The 18836-nt window shown below is 34.6% G+C and overlaps 1 protein-coding gene across 7 annotated transcripts in view; it reads left to right on the top strand.

The window, feature by feature from the left end:
- The window catches only part of BRD1 (bromodomain containing 1), a 63940-nt gene that overhangs the window by 6231 nt on the left and 38873 nt on the right, over positions 1-18836 (top strand). For all 7 annotated transcript variants that reach the window (XM_055711244.1, XM_055711237.1, XM_055711239.1 and 4 more), the window contains 2 exons: positions 11977-12133; positions 18548-18679. In XM_055711244.1, coding sequence (XP_055567219.1) covers positions 11977-12133; positions 18548-18679 — 289 coding nt within the window. The remainder of the gene's footprint in view (positions 1-11976; positions 12134-18547; positions 18680-18836) is intronic.

Raw genomic sequence — 18836 nt, forward strand, 5'->3', positions numbered from 1 at the left:
AGACCAAATCATGTTTTGTGTTCAGTTGTTGTCATTCGCTGTACTTTTGAGAATTAACTGCTGAATTCAGAATAGCATATGTAGTTGACCTTCATTCATATTCAAAAAACAGCCAAGCTCAAGGTTAACTGTATTCCTAATTTGGGGAATCTCAACTTCTTTTCCTAATTTTAAGAGCCCCAAAATGAAAACTACATTTGCATATACAAGATTTGAAAGTTGTTCCTATACCCTAAATTAAGTATAAACTTGTACTGTAAGATCTATATAAGTAATAAACCGCCCCCCCCCAACGCCCAGGAAATATTTTCTTTGTGGGACAGACTAACTTTTCAGGAAGTTCTTCCTAAATTTGCATTTTGCCTTTTGCAAATGCAGTAGTATTTATCAAGGCTTGGCTGAATTTGGTACTTTGCAGACTTGTTTTAGAAAAGTTACAAGTAAGTGCTGATAGTTAATAATAAGTGGTTAATGTGTTCTTAATCATGAAACCTGAAATGAGTGTGCCCTCCTGTTCAGTGATGCTATCAAATATCTGTCCTGTAACTGTAGTAAAATGTTTGTTTGAACAGAAATTAATTAAGGTTTGTGACAGAGTTTTAATCCTAATTTTGCCTTTGCTTACAAATTTATACTTTGTAAGAAGTTCTGTTTATGCTGATTTTTACATTAGTCTTCTGTGGTTCTGGCAGGAGCTTTTGTTATGAGAATCCTAATATATAAAGCATGAACACCAGAACTGTAATCGCTCTTTATGTTTAATTCTATATTTTTGTATTTTAACAGGGGTGATCGGGGGGGCTGGCAGATGGTCACAGATCTGGTGAAATTAGTGAAGTGACAGATCAGAAAGCAGGGTTGTTTCAAGTGTTGTTTTCATAAGTAATAACAGAATTGGAGCAAAATTATTTTTTATTATTTTTATTTCAGGAGTTAACTAAAGTTCATGCTGAGTTTTTTAACTTAGCTATATCTTAATTTAAAAGAAAAGTAGCATCTCTTCTCATATTTCTTTCAGTTAATCTGAGTTATGTATTTTAAAAGTTGAAATTGTTTCTGTCATTTGAGCAATGATAGAAAGCTCTGTGGCAGAAGGATACAGTTTTGGCTTTACTGAATGTTTGAGACATACTGGGTGGAGAAATGCAAGAGTGGACTAGTGTCAAAAAATGAAATTGTATGGGATATTTGTTTTGTTCCTAATGTTTTCAACATCAATATGTTTACCTCTTGAATTAAACTTGCTGATTTAAGAACAGTAGTTAAAGTTTCTTAAAACAAGCACCATTTCCACGTGCAGGTTCATTGTTCGTACTGTGATAGGACTCTGAATGCTCAGACAGGGAGGGCTCTTAAAATAATACAAATAAACCATGCTTCTTTAAAAGCAGACTCCAAGGTCTTAGGTATTAGACTGTTCAGGCTGATTATATTAATCTAAATAAAAGAGATGTTGAGAGATTGCAGTCCTTTCCTGTAATAATGTTTGTTAATGTAAGTAGCTACCTATTGACTGACTTTGACAAACAGCCTTTAGCTGCAGTGTATTGTTTACAAACATCAAATTGATGGCACTGTTCTTTGTTATGATTTGCTTGGTGAAATGGTGTATTTAATTCAGTGATTAACTGCAGAAAATCTTAAGTTGACAGTAAGCAATTAATACTGTTACTTAAACAGGTACTGTTGGGGGGGTTCATATAAAAGAGTTTGGCTTTGTCTTAGGGCAGTCCTGATTGGTGGTGTAGTGTATTTTTGTTTTTTTAAGACAAAGTAAGAAAGAACATGAACTAAGTGAGTTGAGGATTAGAATGTATAGCCTCTGGCAATTCTCCCCATCTTTAACTTTCATAAAAGCCAGACCCTAAAAGGATATTATCATCAGATTTTTGTTTATTTGTTTTTAGTACTGTCATTAGATGCCAGGAACAGAAATAAAGAGGTTGTGTTTTGTTTGGGTTTTTTTGTTTGTTTTTTTTTTTTTTTAATAAGGACTACATTTCTTTCGAAGACTGCAGAGAGAGATTAAGTTTTATTTCTTTTATGCTTAGTTTCATGTTACTGGACACAAGTCTAGTTCCTGTATTTTATGTCAGAAGTGTGAAAAATAGGCACAGTTCAAAACTCTTAAACGTTGTAAATTGCTTGTCTTTAGTTGAGGGAGACTGTTGCTTAAGTACTGTTTGACTCTGTAATGTGAATGTCCTTAGGCCTAGAAAACTCGATACCTGAATTAAAAGCAAAATAGAAATGGGCATATTAAAAGGCAAAGTGAATATGCTTCAGATCCAAATCTCAGTTGTCTTAATTTTCTTTGGCTGTTCTTTTTTTTTTTTTTTTTATTCCCCCCCACCTCCTTAGAAAAACCCCTCTGTGTTATATACATACTCGTAAACTAATAGAATGATGTGGATCATTTCTCAGTAGTCTTCATTTAAATGGTCCCTATTCTCTGATCTGTTTTTTAATGTGCTTTTTTTAACTTGGAGCTGAAACATGATTTGCCTTTCCAGACATCTTGAGGAAGAGCAATTAAGCTATTTATGCTTACTGTTTAAACAGTACTGCTTTTTTACTAAATTACTTGAAATGAATGTGTTTTTAGCTCCTTGACATATAGCTGGTTCTTTAGAGTTGGTAGCTGGAGAAGTATAGAAATATGAAGATTATAATGAAGAGGAAAATACTTGGCAGATTTAGTCCCTGAGCGCACCTGCTGAAGCTTGAGGAAAACCGTCCTGCCATTTAAGTTTAGTTTAAGGTGGAAGAATTGCGTGCTGTTTCCTTACCTGGATAGTGAGTGTATATGAAAGACTGGGCATTTTAATAACACCGTTTGTAATAATTCTGTTTTCTGAAATACCTATCGTAATGTTCAGGGTATGTTAAAAAGACTGGTGTAAAACAACATCCTTCATATTGTCTACACAACTTCTGTACCTCATGAATTTCTGTATCAGCTTATCTATAGGTCAGGTTTCTATGCTACTGCCTTAAATGATTTTGAGAGCTGTACACTTTTCAGTTGCCACAATGTCTTACACAGATGTCATACTCTAACCTTTTTGCTGTTAAATTATGTGGAAAATGTCATTCTGTAGGTCTTTTGTAATTCATTATATGGCCTCTCGGGCTGTCATCTGTGAACTGCTCATTTAAGAGTGTAGGATCAGAAGCTGCTAACCATTAATAAGAGATGAATGCTTGCTTCCCCTGTCCTTTGGTTTTGGTTTTTCTGGTTTTGTGTTTTTTTAATGCTGGGCATCTATCTGTCCAGTTGCCTAGGTATTTTAGGAAGTCTGTACCTAAGTATCCACTTCCAAAGTTGCAGTAGATCATGTCAGAGCCTTAAGGTGACTATGGTTTTCAGTGCTCTCAGTGTTGACTTCTTAGTAACTTGCTTTAGCACTTGTAATAATAATGGGACCACCAGGGAACCTCCTATGACATGCGATTTGCATCAAGCCTTTTGGCTACAGAAGTGTGTTACCTCTTTACTGGGAAATACCGTTCATTTTTTCTTGAAATACAGAACTGCTGAAAATTATTGCTTACATGGATGGTACTGCTTGCATTGAACAGGGCTTTTTTGTTGTTCTTTCTTTGTTTTGAAAAGGCAGAAATGAGCTTAGTCTAAAGTCACATGTTTCTGAGAAGTGTCAGAGCAGCTGTGTTATGTGCAGGGGTGAGTGGGGAAGACACTTTGAAACTGTACCTCTGTATGGGAGGGACAGGCAGAACTGGCACCTGTTGCAAATGGTTCTCAGAAAAGTGGCTTCCAGCTGCCACCAACTAGTTTGTCTGAAGACAGTGGCAAATTTGTTCTTGCGGTGTTCATACTCTTTGAATTTTGCCTGGGAGATATTTTTTTTTCTTAATTTTTACGGGTATAGAATTTCCCAGTTAAGAAATCCTAACTTGTAGGGCTGACTTGACAATCTAAATCTAGTTTCTTGCCTATGTTAATTATCTTGTACAGCCCCTTGTGCTCCATGTCTTGGGGATTTTTTTTTATTCCCCCTGCTGCCTTATTCAGTGAGTAGGATGGGTACACAGAGAAGAGTTGGAGTGTTAGCTGTGAAAATTACCTGGTTTCTCTTATGTTTGAGTGCTTGATCCTTTAGTATAACATAGTTTTGGTGTAGTCTTTTAATCTTATATGTTGAAAGAGGCATTTAAAATTTGTTTACTTCATGAAAAGCAAAGCCAGTATCAATATTCATGGTCTCTGAAAATGTTGTGAAACTAGGATATTGTGGCTGTATACTTTGGGGAAACTGAATGTGATGTAAAATACTTAATCTTCAATAATTTTAAAGTTACACTGAGGTACAGTATAATCTGCTGTATTAAAATACCATTCATGCAAGTATTACTGTAAGTGAAAACAGAGATTTTAAAGCAAATATTTGCTTTCATCTTTAGTTTTAGTTTCTACATGGTATATTTGTAGTGTCTGAAATTAAGAAAGCATTTGAAATGCAATACTTGTACAGAGAGCAAAAGATAAGCAAAAAAGCTCCACTTTCATAACAAGGTGGAATGAGGTGTTACACTTGTTTTCCATGTCATATGCATCAGTTGTGTTGTGTCATATTACTGGAAGAGAATTAAAATATCCTTATAAAAGTAGGTAAGTAGTGGGCAGATAACTGAGCAAAAATTGCTGAGACTCTTAAAAAATATTTTCAGCTGTCTTTAGAAATCAACATTTATGTACTGTGCATTAACTGATTTTTCTATGTTGACCTCTGCTTTTATTAGAAAGCACGTTACACTGGGTAATAAAACTGGATCTGTTACTGTATGTCTCGAGGCCAAACCAATACTTCCTTTTGTTTTAGAATTTATCCAGATGAACTATCCTGAACTTTCTTACCAGATAATTAAATGTAGCCTTGTTATTTCAACACAGGAATCTTGATTGTCTCTAAAATGAAGTATGGATCAAAAAAATAAATGAACACAAAGTGATGAAACGCAGCATAAACAGAAAGGAACATTTACAAGGCCTTTGAGACACTGTTAGCCTGCATTCGTAGATGATGCTTCTTAATCATATATGTGGGTTGTGGGTTTCTTCTGGGGATTTTTTAAAATATTTTTTGGGGTACTGGGATTTTTTTTATTGCTTTCAGAAAGCTTTTAAGTGGGGGAAAAGAACAAGAAATGCCACTTAAAATTCAGCATTAAAAAAGCCATTGAAAAGTACTACTAGAGGCTGGCTGCGTTGTGAAAAAAATTGAAAGCTGAATAAACCCAGACTAATGTCTGTTAGCTGTTTATCCTTGAATATACATGTATGTATACTTTCACAAAATCATGCGGAAATACTTTAATTGCAGGAGACTATGATGCTGGTATGCCTTGTGGCTGTACCTAATAATTAAATGATGGAATCACCTAGGTAAAGTGGGAGGAGATACTAGCAGTCATCATCCACTGATGTTTCTTGTAAGATTGATTCTCTTGGAAACCTTTCTGATACATGTGGAAACTACTGCTGCTGTCATCCTGACCTCTGTGTTTAAATAAGAAAACAATTTGCACCTGAATCAAGAAGAAAGCTATTATGGTGTTCACTAACTTTGGTGCAGTGGTATTTAGGAAAAAGAAAAAAGAAAAAAAAGGTAGCTTTAGAACTTTTATTTTCAAGCTAGTTCATCTTGACTCTGGTTGGCTTGTTAAATGGGAATTAATGTGTGTTAGGAAGTGTGACTTTATTTAATAGTTGTAAAAGTGGATCTTGATTTTTTTGAGGAAAAAAAATTGGGAAAAGACTTCTGTATCTGGTCTTAAAAGCCACATGTTGATTGATGTCCAAGGGGTCATTTCCCCAGCTAAAAATCCAGAGGATAGAATTGCTGTCTCGTATTCACATATGCCCTTTTCACAAAGTGGATATAGGAATATGCAGAACATAGAATATTTTTTTTCTTTTCTCTTTGTTTTTTTTTGCATGTACAGGGCAAAGAAGCTTGAAACAGAAATTCATGTTAGATATGTCTGTAAAAGGTGCATCGTTAGTATTCTGTGTGTCCTCTAAGGATTTCAGTCCACAATTAATTATATATGTGATAATGCAGTTATGAAGAACAAAATTAATGTGTTTTTATTTTTTGATACTTCTGAATTTCCCCAGTTATGTGAACTTTCATGAAGAGGGTTTTTTTTGGTGGCAATTAGAGGGCATTGCCTTTTGTAAGTGCTATACAAAAACATGATTTGCAGAGTGTGTTGTCTGAAGAAATATCTCCTGGTAGTTTTCCATTCAATGGACAAGTTAGAGTGCACAAAAATTAGCAGATAAATACCGATATTTCTTTTTATTATGGATTTTTGATTTATACTTGTATCTTCTGCTTTTGAAGGCTTTTGATGAATCCTTTTGAGATTAGATTTCAAAATCGTGTAGTATGGTTAAAAATACTATAAAAAAAGAAGTACAGAATAATATTTTGAGTAATTTTAAGGAAAAGGCATGACTCAGTATTACGTGTAGGAAGTGGCAAAAGTAAATCTATACATGTGATTTTTGTGAGAAGGCTAAAGAGGTTTTCCAATGTGACAGGGTGGGGTTGGTTGGTTTTTTTTGTATTTTTTTTTCTTTTTTATCCTTATCTAGAGGTTTGGAAGATCACGAACTTTGTTTCTATTCTAACAATTAAGTAACTTGTTATAGCTAATGGAGAATTGACTGAAATAACACAGAATTTTCTTAACTCTTAAATACAATGTTCTACTTTCCTGTCCACGAAAAATTTTACAAGCTGCTTGCTCAAGTAGAAAAATAGATGGCTGGTTTCATAGTCGTCTGAAGCAAGAAAAAGTGCTTCCTACATGTTCAGTCAAAACCAAATACTACTTAAATACCAGTAAGTGCAGAATAAAGAATAGGAACCTGAAGAGACTTTCAGGCTTAGGAAGATGTGTCAGTAGATAAAATATATCCTGTTGGACTATTAGCGTAGCAGAGAAAGGCAAAATCAGTAGCTAGAATTTTAAAATATACAGACAAAAAGGAAAGAATGTGAAGTGATTCAAAACTGTTAGACTTATGAGGGAAGTGATCTGGGAACGGGACGTTTCTGTTTCTTGAAATCTTCAATACAAAATCTGGAAAGTAGATCTTCAATACAAAATCTGGAAAGTAGTTATAATTAGGAAAGCGTGTATTTGTCACATGGGGACTCTGCAGACTTGTGTTCTATAGAAGTTTAAATGAAATCATTGTCACCCTTTCCGGGATTTGATATGCACCCTGTTGGATACCCAGCGGACTTCTGCTAGTTACAAAAGAAACCTTGTCCTTTTTCCAAAGGAAATAAAGACATGCAAATGGACTCCCATTTTTACTTACTCATCTATCTGTGTTGTCTTGAAAGCTGATCAAAAGGTTTTCTTGCTTTTGGGTTTTTTCTAGTGAGGAAGCAGTATAATAAGTTGATGTTTTGGTTTTTTTTTTTTTTATTGAGGGTATTACAAATGCAGACACAGCAACAAAGCTGTCTCCACTGTGGGTGTTTTTTTTTGGTTTTGGTATATGGAAAGGCATTGTACAAACAATGATAAGCATCTGCTGCCAAAGGTTCTCTGCGAAGGGTAGGGTTTCATCTGTCCAAGCAGGCTTTCTTATCATTGAAAGCTGGATTTTTTTGATACGGAACTAGGAGGAATAGCTGGCAAGACCCCAGAATTAATTCCAGTTCCCAAAATAGACACTTCCATAGCTTTTTATTCTGTTTGTTCTGTTAGTTCTTTTCCAGTTAGTGTAATTGGAATTACCATAGTCGTTTGTAGGTAATTTTTTATTTCTTTTCTGCTTCCTATGAGTCTCAGTATGTTCTGTGGAACTCTACTGAGCAAGGCTTGAAAATTCAGATGTTCTTGAAAGTCTGTTTACTTTTTAGCATTTGTTCAATTTAGATATTTTTTTTTTTAGTTCTGACAGGTTTTAGAAACATATCTGCAATCTTTGTGTGGGAAAATAAGGGTATTTTATTTGCTCAGTAAAGTGGAACTTAATGTGATCGTGTATGGGTATTACCATAGTTCAAGAGAAACTGGTATTTTAGTGATACTAAATAAAATATAGTCTCAGTTTTTTGTGTGTACCTTTAATATAGCTATGTTAGATAAAGGAGGATGCAAAATAAAACTGATGAAACTGGAGGCTCAGGGGAAGTATAGTAATTAAAATACTAGGTTTAGTTCAAGTTTGAAAATTGATTTGTTTTAGTGGGTATTTGATCTTACTTGATCTTACAGATTTTCATATTAAGTTCCTTCTGCAAATACTGGCAACAGCACGTACTTGCGTAAGGAAATTTTCTCTTCAGTTTGTTTTGAAAACTTGAGAATGGAGATTTGCTATAGAAGTCTGAATATAATATTGAAATGATATATGAGACTAAAAACCCTGTATGATTTGTGGAGCGGTTAGTGATGATTAATAGAAAAGTTGCTGAATGTCATTTACTTTCTAAGGTTAAGCTGCCACATAGTCACCAAAAATACTGTTTTCACTTTTTCGTGTAACCAGTTGCTGTAGTTGCCACAGTGACACATAACAAACTGGGAGAGGAAGGCAGTCATGAGTAGGAAGAAGGAAGCTGTGAGGTTACAAATATGAGAGGATCATATCTCTTATGTTGACAAAAAATACTTTATGCATTTATAAAAAATGAGGAAATACAGGACTGAGTAACACTTAGCTTTCTCTGAATGCTTTGACCAGTGCATTAGGAGTATCACTCTTTACAGGGTGGATTATCCATCAAATGTCTCTGTGTGAATAGAGGGTTAATGTAGTGCAGCATATAAATTACAGTTTCTCACCAAAGCTGTTAATTTTCATTTTAATTTAAATTTGAGTTTGCTTACTCTTTCAAAACAAACCAATTTCTTCTTCTCGTCCTTGTGTTGCTTTTGTAAATGCAACATATTTTTGATGCCATAATTTATGCTTCAGCCTGAACTATGGTTTCAAAAGGATCTGTGTTTTTTTTCTGCTCTTCATTAATGCTTTTTTCCCAACATAGATGTAATTTTTTTTTTTTAAAAATGTAGAATATGCAGCAAACTCCTTTAAGACGACTAATAATTTAAAAATTCTAGTTTGACGGTTTAATTTCAACATTTAGAAATTTAGTTCAAGCTCAGGTAGCAGAAAGGAGCTTGTCCAAGACTGGTGCATACCTGTATGCCTTATTTCATGCTTTTGTGGTCAGCTTTGCTGTGGCTGGACGTATCTTTGTGGTGAGAACCTGTTTCCTAGAATGGTAGTGCTGCCACGGGTAGGAGCTTCTCTATCAATACCCAGTCTGTGCTACTCCTAGCGTTCTACAGCAGTGGACAAATTGTGTCTTATTTTCTCAAAACAGTTGTATTGTCTGCCAAAGTGTTTTGGACAGTAAACGTCTACTGGGAGTATCTGACAAAGCAAAAAGGTGATCAAGAAATTGCTATAGTTAGTGGGTTCTTAGGGTCTAGCAGTAGATAAACATGTTATATCAGTAAGATCATAGTGTAGAGGCCCTGTAGATAAATGCCTTGTGAAGAGCTTCTGACCTTTGTATTTTGAGAAACTAAGGGGTGATTGGTGGTGTATTGCCACTACTGAAATCCGGTGTCTACCTGAAGTATGAACAGCCAGTATTTGTTTGGGTTTTTTGGGAGGGAAGGCAGAAAGGAGTAGATTCTTACCCCTTGTTAAGTAGTTTCTTCACTCCAAATTATTCTCCTCCAACTTTCAAAATACAAATAAACAGAAGATATCTTCTGTGAACATCTTTACTAAGCTTATTCTAGCACTTTACCATTGTAATTATCTATGAATAGAATGGTTTGTTATGTGAATGGGCAAATGTACTTAAAGCTGTAATTAAAGATGTTTGCCTAGTCTTGCCACATCTGATGGGTGTGAAGCCAAGGCACCTTTCTTCATGTTAAGTTATGATTTTCTGATCTTTCCAAGTAGGTATATATTTTGCTAAGGCTTTTTGACTTGGTTCAGTAGGTTTTGCTGTTTCCAAGAGATGTGAAAGTAATTATTTCATTTTGATTGCATTCTATAATTAATTGTAATTCTGTTGTGTTTGAAGTTTAATATGGTCACATTAAGGTGTGTTCTGCATAGAGTGAGTCTTTGTGGAGCTTGCCTCTGCCCTTCAGTGAAAGACTTAAAAGACAGTCCTAAGCCCATCTTGAGGCTTTCTCACCTTTAAGTTAAGCTAATTTTTTTCAAGAATGCCTAACTGGCTTAGTTATTAATCGAAAAAAATATGTCACTGAAGAACTGAAGGACACAGTGGGACTGTATTTTAAAGAAAACCTGTGTTTGCTCTGTCTTTACGACTCAAACCTCTGTAGCTACAGTTAGCGTAGCACTGAGTAGACCTATATTGCACGTTACCTTCTATGCAGTCCCAGAAAAAACAACCAGGGATAGATGACCTTTGGTGAACTCAGGGTAGACTCACTTATGTCAGTGAAAATCATCATTGACATCTCCCAGGTGTTCTTAAAATTAACGTTTTGCCCAAGGTTTACTTACACCTTTACATTTTAATTAGGTATTTAACTACTTTTCTTCTGTCACTCACCTGAGAAACTGCTTTATTTCTAATAATAAAAGGGAAAAAGCAGGAAAAGACTACTATGTGTGTATGTTCATGTTTTGGGGTTTGGGTGTTTCTTGGGTGTTTTTTTTTTCCCCATTTAAATGCTTTGTGGTTGTGCTCTACAAATCAGACACTTCTTGAATTTAATTTTTCCTATTATGTTATTAAATTTTATTTCTCTGATAAACCTACTACCATTGTAGAGTTTTGCTATGGGCAGTAATATACTGAGTGAAGAATTGACAGATTTCTGTTCATTGATACTATCTTTTCTGTAATTTTTACATTCAGCTCGGGGAGATCCTTTCTCTCCAACTCATCCATGCCCTCAAACAAATGAACAATCCCCCTAACAATACAGGTGGTTGGTGCCTTGGGGCATCTTGTGTTAATTTTGCAAGGACTGTCACCTGTGACAAATCCCTGCAATATCATACAAAACCAAAACTTTTTAATTCTACAACCATTAACTTTTTTTGGAAATATTTTGCCTTGATTTCTCACAGAGAGTTGAAGATCTGTTTCAGATAAACTTCTTTTTTTAGGGCAAGTTTTGAGAGGTTAGTTTTCATGTGTGTGACTTGGAAATATTAACGTGTCATTATTCAAAAAATAGTCAAGATTGTTGTGTGTAGTATTTATACAGCACTTTATTATTTTTAAACAGAGGGTATGTAAACAGTATTTGCATCTCTTAAACAAGTTTGAAGAACATACTACTTATTTAATCAAGATGCTTTGCTTAACTGTATCATCCTCTCTTGCATCTTTTCTGTGTGGACATTTTTATTGTATGTGTGGGGTAAAATCGTAAGTGTTCTGTTTTACATTTTTTGTTTGCTTTATTTACCAAAATTTAATTTTAGTAGATGAGTCATACAAGCTTTTTGTTGCATGTTTTTATGTAAAAAGTTTGAACATATATTATGTTCAAAATAAATTACTAATTGTGTGTGAAGGTGGTAACAAGTTATCTGCAAACTTTCGTAGGCATTTAGAGCTTTATTTCTGATTGTATTTTCAATAGGAAAATTATGCTGAATAAAGCTTTATTCACAGCCCTAATCTGGGATTGCTCTTGGGATAATGATCATGAAAAAAATTGATACCCTTTAGCTTTATAAAGTACCTGAACATACTTGGTAGAAACCACAGTGTCAAGCAGATGTATTTGATTGTAATGTACTTCTCAGAAATAATTGTACTAAAAAGGATGTCATTGAAAGAAATTAGTAATCTGGTGATCGCTGCTGTTATGTTATACATTCATGCATATCTGATGTTTAACTTCCATAGACAAATACTTTCTATACTTTACTGTGAAAAATACAATCTCAGTTTTTCCATATTTTAGATTAAATAAGATTATGAATCAGGTGGCCATTCAGCGGAAGAAGCAGTTTGTTGAACGAGTTCACAGTTACTGGTTGCTTAAAAGACTGTCTAGGAATGGTGTTCCTCTGTTGAGAAGGCTGCAGTCCAGTTTACAGTCACAAAGAAACACACAACAGGTATGTGATACACTTTTTACTTATAAGAAGAAATCAGAAAATCTCTATTTTATAGAGTAAAAAATTAACCAGGAAACAGCACAGAGTAAAAACTTTCTCTTCTTCAAGACTGAGTAAATTCTTTGTCTTATTTATTCTTAAGTAATATGACCTATATTGAAAATCAGACATTATTTAATCCATTTTAATTTGTGAGGTAGAAAAAAATATTTGTGTGGGTTTTTCTTTCATTTTGCTTAAATGTTTCACAAAAATGCTGTCACCAAAACTATCCTAATACCATTGTTCATTGACTAGTATTGTGTTTGGAACTGACTCAATGTGCTGTGAGTTAGTAAAATAAGAAATAAATTTTGTTTTAAATTCATGAAAAAATGTAAAGCAAATATAATCTTCAATACTTGTAACTAAGAAAACGGGTATTTTTACTTCAGATCCTTATTGCCCGTCTTGTTTGGTAATAACAGAACAAAGAACAAGCTGTTGATGAAGTTCAGAGACCCGTTTCAACTTTTAGTTTCACTTTTGATGTAGTTAAATTGGATTGTAGACAAGCATAAACATGCTGGTATTTTGTGAAAAGTCAAACTCATCCTAGATAAAATATGTCTAGGTTGGTTAAAGTTGTATACATTTACCCATCAAAATTGCTGAAAAACAGGAAAATGGTCACTCCAGATGTGTATCAGATTCAGAAAGTGTTACTCTTCTGCTTCCCATTTTTGTAATACGAACAGCTCTTCAGTGATGTTAGAGGGTCTGGCAGGTTTTTCCTTGTTTTGGTTTCAAGTCACTGGGTGTCTTCGAAAATACTTTAAAAGGTCTTTTTCTGAATCCCATGTATGGATCCATATGTGTAGACCTTGAAACACTGTGAAGCATCATAACATGGAAATTCTTACTGCATCCCAGTTACCTTTTCTAATTGAACTGAAAATGTTGCTGACAGTGTTCTTTCCATTCTCCAGGTGTTTGATTTCCGGTGGAATTGTTCATGTAAAATAGCCTCTAGGACTTAAGAATGTATTTGATAATAATTCACTTGTATTAAATTGAGGTTGGTTTTTTTCCTCTTTAAGGATTAACTATTATTTTTGTTTGAATTGCATTGCTGTTTGCTGATTAAGTCATTAATTGATGTAGTCATAAAAATACAATTGTCAACACTGCTTCCTAATTATTTGATCTGACATTTTTGTGTATGGTTTTTTTTTCTTAGCTTTTCATGAAAATAATTAATAATTCCCAGAACAATTGAGGTTGGTAGGGACCTCTGGAGGTCATCTGATCCAAATCCACTGCTCAGGCAGGGCCACTTAGAACACGTTGGCCAGGACCACTTCCAGACGGCTTTTGTGTATCTCCAAGGGTAAAGACTGCACAACCTCTGTGGGCAACCAGTGCCAACGCCCTCACAGGAATCCAAAAAAAAAAAAACCCACCAAAACACAACAAACAAAAATCAAAGAAACAACAAAAAAACCACACCAAAAAAAAAACCCCAAAACACCCCCAAAAAAGTGTTTTCTGATGTTCAGAGGGTCCCTCCTGTTTTTCACTTTGTGCCCCTGGGCTCTTGTCCTGTTAGTGGGCACTACTGAAAGGCGCCTGGCTCTGCCTCCCTTTTGAGGTATTTGTTTGGATTGATCACATTTCCCTAGATTGATCACATTTCTCCCCTTAAGCCTTTTCTTCTCCAGGCTGAACAGCCGCAGCGCACTCAGCCTTTCCTCATAGCTGAAATCTCTGATTCTTTTTAGGTGGAATGTAGCGATAGATTCCTTTTAGGTGGAATTAACTTTGAATATAAATTGGCCACTTGTTCATCTTCCTTTCATTGCTTCTATATTAGTCCATTTTAATACTATTTTTTTGGGTTGTAACTTCTCTAAAATATTTTGTATTCTACTTCTGATCTTGGATTAATCTTTTAATTCTGTTGGAGAAGTTTCTATTCTGAACGGTGGTGCCTGGCAGTGACCTTATAATAGCTGAAATTAATGTATTCAGATAGTAGACTTTTTTAAAAAAATGAGCTTGAGTCCTTATAAATAATAAAATCAAGCAAAAAAATCTGGGGCTCATGTGGCATTATCAATCTAGACTATAATTAGTGTCTGAAAAATTATACTTGCTAGTTGGTAGTTCAAAAGTACTTTTCCTATTGAGATGGCATGATGAGACTGCAACATTTCTAAATACTTAAACAGTAGCTACCAAGATAATATTACTCTTATAATTGATGTTTTGGTATAATAGAATATGCCTTAGGTAGTGGCTGTTTAAAATCTTTGCCTGTTTGCAGTCCTGTATAAACACTATTTCTTTTCCAATTACAGAAATTAGAAAAAGAAGAAAGTAAGAAAATAATGTCATCATTTTCTAAATTGGAAAATACTTGATTTGTTTATTAAAAATTGAGGCACTTTGAGACTTTATTCTTCAAAACTAATAATTGAAACTAACTTTGTCCTATAAAAAGAAAAAAGCAAATTTCAGGCAAAGTTGAATATTAAATGATTCCATTGATGAAAAATATGTAGCTAGTGCTTTTCGGTGAGTAGCAAGTGTCCAGTATATGACACTGTCTCTTCTCCACAGCATCAATAAGTATTTATAATACCTAGTAAAATAATTGTAACTGCAAAGCATTTGATGCATTAGTCATTTTTGTTACTCGAAGTATAAGCCAAACCATAATGAAGATTTTATTAAAACAGCTGTGGCATAGCTGTTGTGAGAATGCCTCAAAATTTTGGGGATACAGATGGTTATTTTGGTCTAAAAAGGAAAATTCTTTTTACCTTATTTTATGTGAGAGGTCAGAAAGTCGAGAATCCTAAATAGGTTTTCAGTCAGTCAAAGGAATGTAAACACTGATGTAATACAGATTCAGAGGAGATTTTTTTCTAAATTATTATTATTGTTGTTGTTACTTAAACCGAAAAGAAATGTTATGAGGAATCAAAACCCTGATAATGGTTTCAAGATGTCTAGTGGAAGGTGGTTTTGATCCCTCTAATGATTGTTTACTAGAACAAATTTGACAGGGGGGGAAGCATTCATGATTTAGGATGACTTCCTAATGAATGTGTTTCAGAGCTCAGTTACGGTATGCTTTTGAAGGTGACGTTATATCAACTAACAATTCCAAACCAGGCAAGAAGATCTTAACTTACATACTACCTCACCATCTGCAGGAGCAAGGAACCCTCTGAAATAATGGTTTATACTATCACTTCTCTCTCTACTTAGAAATTCAGGAAAGATATTGGAAATACTCGAATAAACTTGCATCCCCATTATTTTTTTTTTTCTGTACGTAAAGAATGCTTGAATAAGATGTGAAATTTAAGTGCAGTAACTTGTTGCAGCTGTAATGCAGTTGGTTTAAAACAGCTGTTCAGAGAAATAAAGTGGAAGGTGCAGGTGGCTAAGGACATCTGCACTGAGGATTTCACTAAGAACACAAGTTGCAACTACTGAATGTTTTCGCCTGATTGGCATACAAGTGCCGGCAGAGAGTTTTAATAAAAATAATTGTATTGGTCAAGGTCCCGTTTCATCACCACAATTCTGTTTTTGTTTGGCTCATATTAAATTACAGTCCCTGTAGGGAGTGAGGCTGTGCCCATGTATTCACATCCAGCATAAGGAGTGATCTGTTGGTCCAGTCTTCCTGCTAGTATGCAGAGACTGGTAACGTACTCACGGTGGGAGTTGGAGCTGAAGACCAGTTCAATTGATACATATTCTCTGTGTAGACTTAGCAGTGCTTCCCTCTTTCCTCAACTTTAATAAATTGTGTCAGTTTTAGCTTTTCTAGGTAATATTTAGTGGTCAGCAGGAACTAAGTCAATCAGAAAATACCAGAGAGTTTCTTTCTGTCATCAGCCAGAAGAAACTTCCTGGCTTTGTTATAGAAAGGAAGATTTGGAAGAACTCTTTTACAAGGAAGTTAATAGAAATTTCCTTGTGAGAAAGTTTTTGGAAAAAAAAAATTTAAAAAATTGAAAAGAACTCTTTTTATCCAAGTTTATTACTAGTTAGCACAATGCTCTGGTTTCCAATACCTCTTTTGAGCTTGCCTGGATCTTTTAATGCAATTAAGGTATATGTTGTATGTCAGGTAATAAATATGTTAGGGTAAAGGAGGTTTGTATTAGCTACTACAACCATGTCTGCCAACGTTAGTTTGCATAGAAGTGTCAAAAAATTGTAGTCTTGGAGCTATTAATCCCCAAGCGTGAGTGGCATTAAAGAAGGGAGTGTATGTGTGCACAAACAAAAAAAGGGGGCAAGCAAGGTCCTCTTGATACTTAGGGCCACATGTGCAGATTTACACCTACCTGCCTATTTTATGGAATAAAATTGGTCAAACAAATGATTCAACTAAAAAGATAAGCTTTATTTTTTTTTTTTAAGAAAAAGCCAACTATACCTTCAGATTTAGCCAAATACTTAAGTTTCTAAAGAACTACTGCAAAATCTGCTGTAACAAAGTAACTTTTTTTTTTTCTTTTCTTGCTGTATTTAACTTTCCTGACCCACCCTAAAACTAGTGTGGTTTTGTTGACTTGGCTTTCAGACAGGATTGCTTCCCCAGTTTCTTGAACTATGCAATTACATAGGACAAAATGGCTGCAAGCAAAGGGAGGACAAGCCTTCCACTTTTAGCGATAGCCATAACTTCATTTGAGATCTGAAAGAACAGTAAAACTATGGAAAAATTTTGTAGCTATGTCAGTGAACAGTTAGGTTGTTTTTCCACACGTGGGATCTGTACTCAGAGATGAAGGGGTGTAAGAGAGCAGCAGTTAGTGGCTGTGTAGACTTTGTAATTCACTGAGTCTGAGAATTTTAAGGAATTGAAAATGTGCTTATTAATTTTTTTATTTATTTCAGAATCTACTTTGAACTATTCTGACCCTCAACAGTTAAATGGTTGCGTCTTAAAACTTAACTCGTTAAAAGAAACTGTAACTGTCAGTAGTAATAGTCATTAGGAAAGGGAACTAGAAGTTTCTAGCTACAATTTTTTTTGTCTTTTTTTTTTTCCTCCTGTGGTTCCCCCCCCCCCCAAAAAAAAAAAAAAAAAAAAGAGGAACAAACAGTTGATTCCAGATTCTTGTATTGTAATACAGAGATAGTTGATAGTTAACGATTTTCAACTTCAGTGAAGTCAGATCTGAATTAAACTAACTTCCACAAATACTTGCCTTTGCTTTCACAAAATGTATAAAGCAGTAGAACGTGATGCAGATCACAGAATCATAGCACTTGCAAATCTGTTAGATATTTTTTTGAATTGCCAGGTTTTACAGTTCTGTGTTCAGAACCTTCTGTCTGAAAAATTGCAAAGCTTCCTTTAGAGGACCTATGATACTTTTAAAATTATCCTTCTGTTTGGAAGGTTTTTGCTTTGAATGTAACAGTTTGCAGTGTTGGTTATTGTTCATTTGCCTGGCCAGTTTTCTTTATTCCTTTGTCTTCTATTTTTTTATAACTTACTGAATGTATTGTTTGTTTTAGTTTAAAAAAACCCACCCATGATTACTTATAAAGTGTTTATTGGATTATGATAGTTACAGGGAAGCGTACAAAGTTTTGGATCTGTTTCTGAGGTTCTTTCATAAAATACTCATTTTAAATGTAATAATTTTCCAAAGCAAATGTTTCTTTTGTGTATTTGGTACTAATATTAGGACTTCTGCTTTCTTATGGCTTTGTTTCTGGTGAATTACCAATACCATTTGAACACTATAGGTAGTATTACAATATCCTTTTTTATGGAAAAAAAATAAAAACAAGAAAGGCTGTTTTCTGTACGTACATATCAAACTAAGTACTTGCAGTATTTAAACACTACTTCTTCCTAGAAATGTGTGAATTAAATTCCTCCATTCACCGCAAGATTGTATTACTGCATTACCCATTTGCAGTGCCATTTGAAGTTACTATATTATTTAAGTGATTGCTTTTCATTTCCTGTCCTCAGAAGTCCTAATGATTTTGTTCTGTTAAAGCATGTGTCTTAATTGTGCTGGGTGCGGGGGGAGGTGTGCTGTGTTGAGCATAACAAAATTTTTTTTCTACCAGGCTTCAGTCTCTGAAGAAGCTGATGATGTTCACCTGTTTTGGATTTTGATGTGAAAATACCAAACCTTATTTTGTGACTTGTTATACCGCTAGGTTGCTGTTTGCTATATTACTTTTTCTGATGTAAATAGCCTTCACCATAGGATTGCTTTCCAGCTTATAGATTTTTGTTTTCAGCTAGAAGGTCAAGAAACTCTAGAAGTACTCTGACCAGTAGTTTCTCCTTTCCTGTGTATACATTCTGTAGTTGCATAAAACTAGCTTATAAAAAGAGGTTAGTGGCTTTAATTTCATGAAAACCTTTTGTTTTTTTAGAGAGAAGATGATGAAGAAATGCAAGCCTTAAAAGAGAAATTGAAGTACTGGCAAAGGCTGCGCCATGATCTTGAAAGAGCACGTTTGTTGATCGAACTTATACGTAAGCGTGAAAAGTTAAAAAGAGAACAGGTAAATGGACCACCTTTTAATTTGGTGAAACTTCTCTGAAGGAAAGATAGTTTAAGTATTTTCACACAGAGTTTTTGCAATAGGAAGACTGCAGAGTTTGTCTTTTAACCCTCATGTAGGATCAAAAAATATATGTGCATGCGTTCCTCATATATAA

Source organism: Falco cherrug, chromosome 5 (genome assembly GCF_023634085.1).
Source record: "Falco cherrug isolate bFalChe1 chromosome 5, bFalChe1.pri, whole genome shotgun sequence".
Lineage (NCBI taxonomy): Eukaryota > Metazoa > Chordata > Aves > Falconiformes > Falconidae > Falco > Falco cherrug.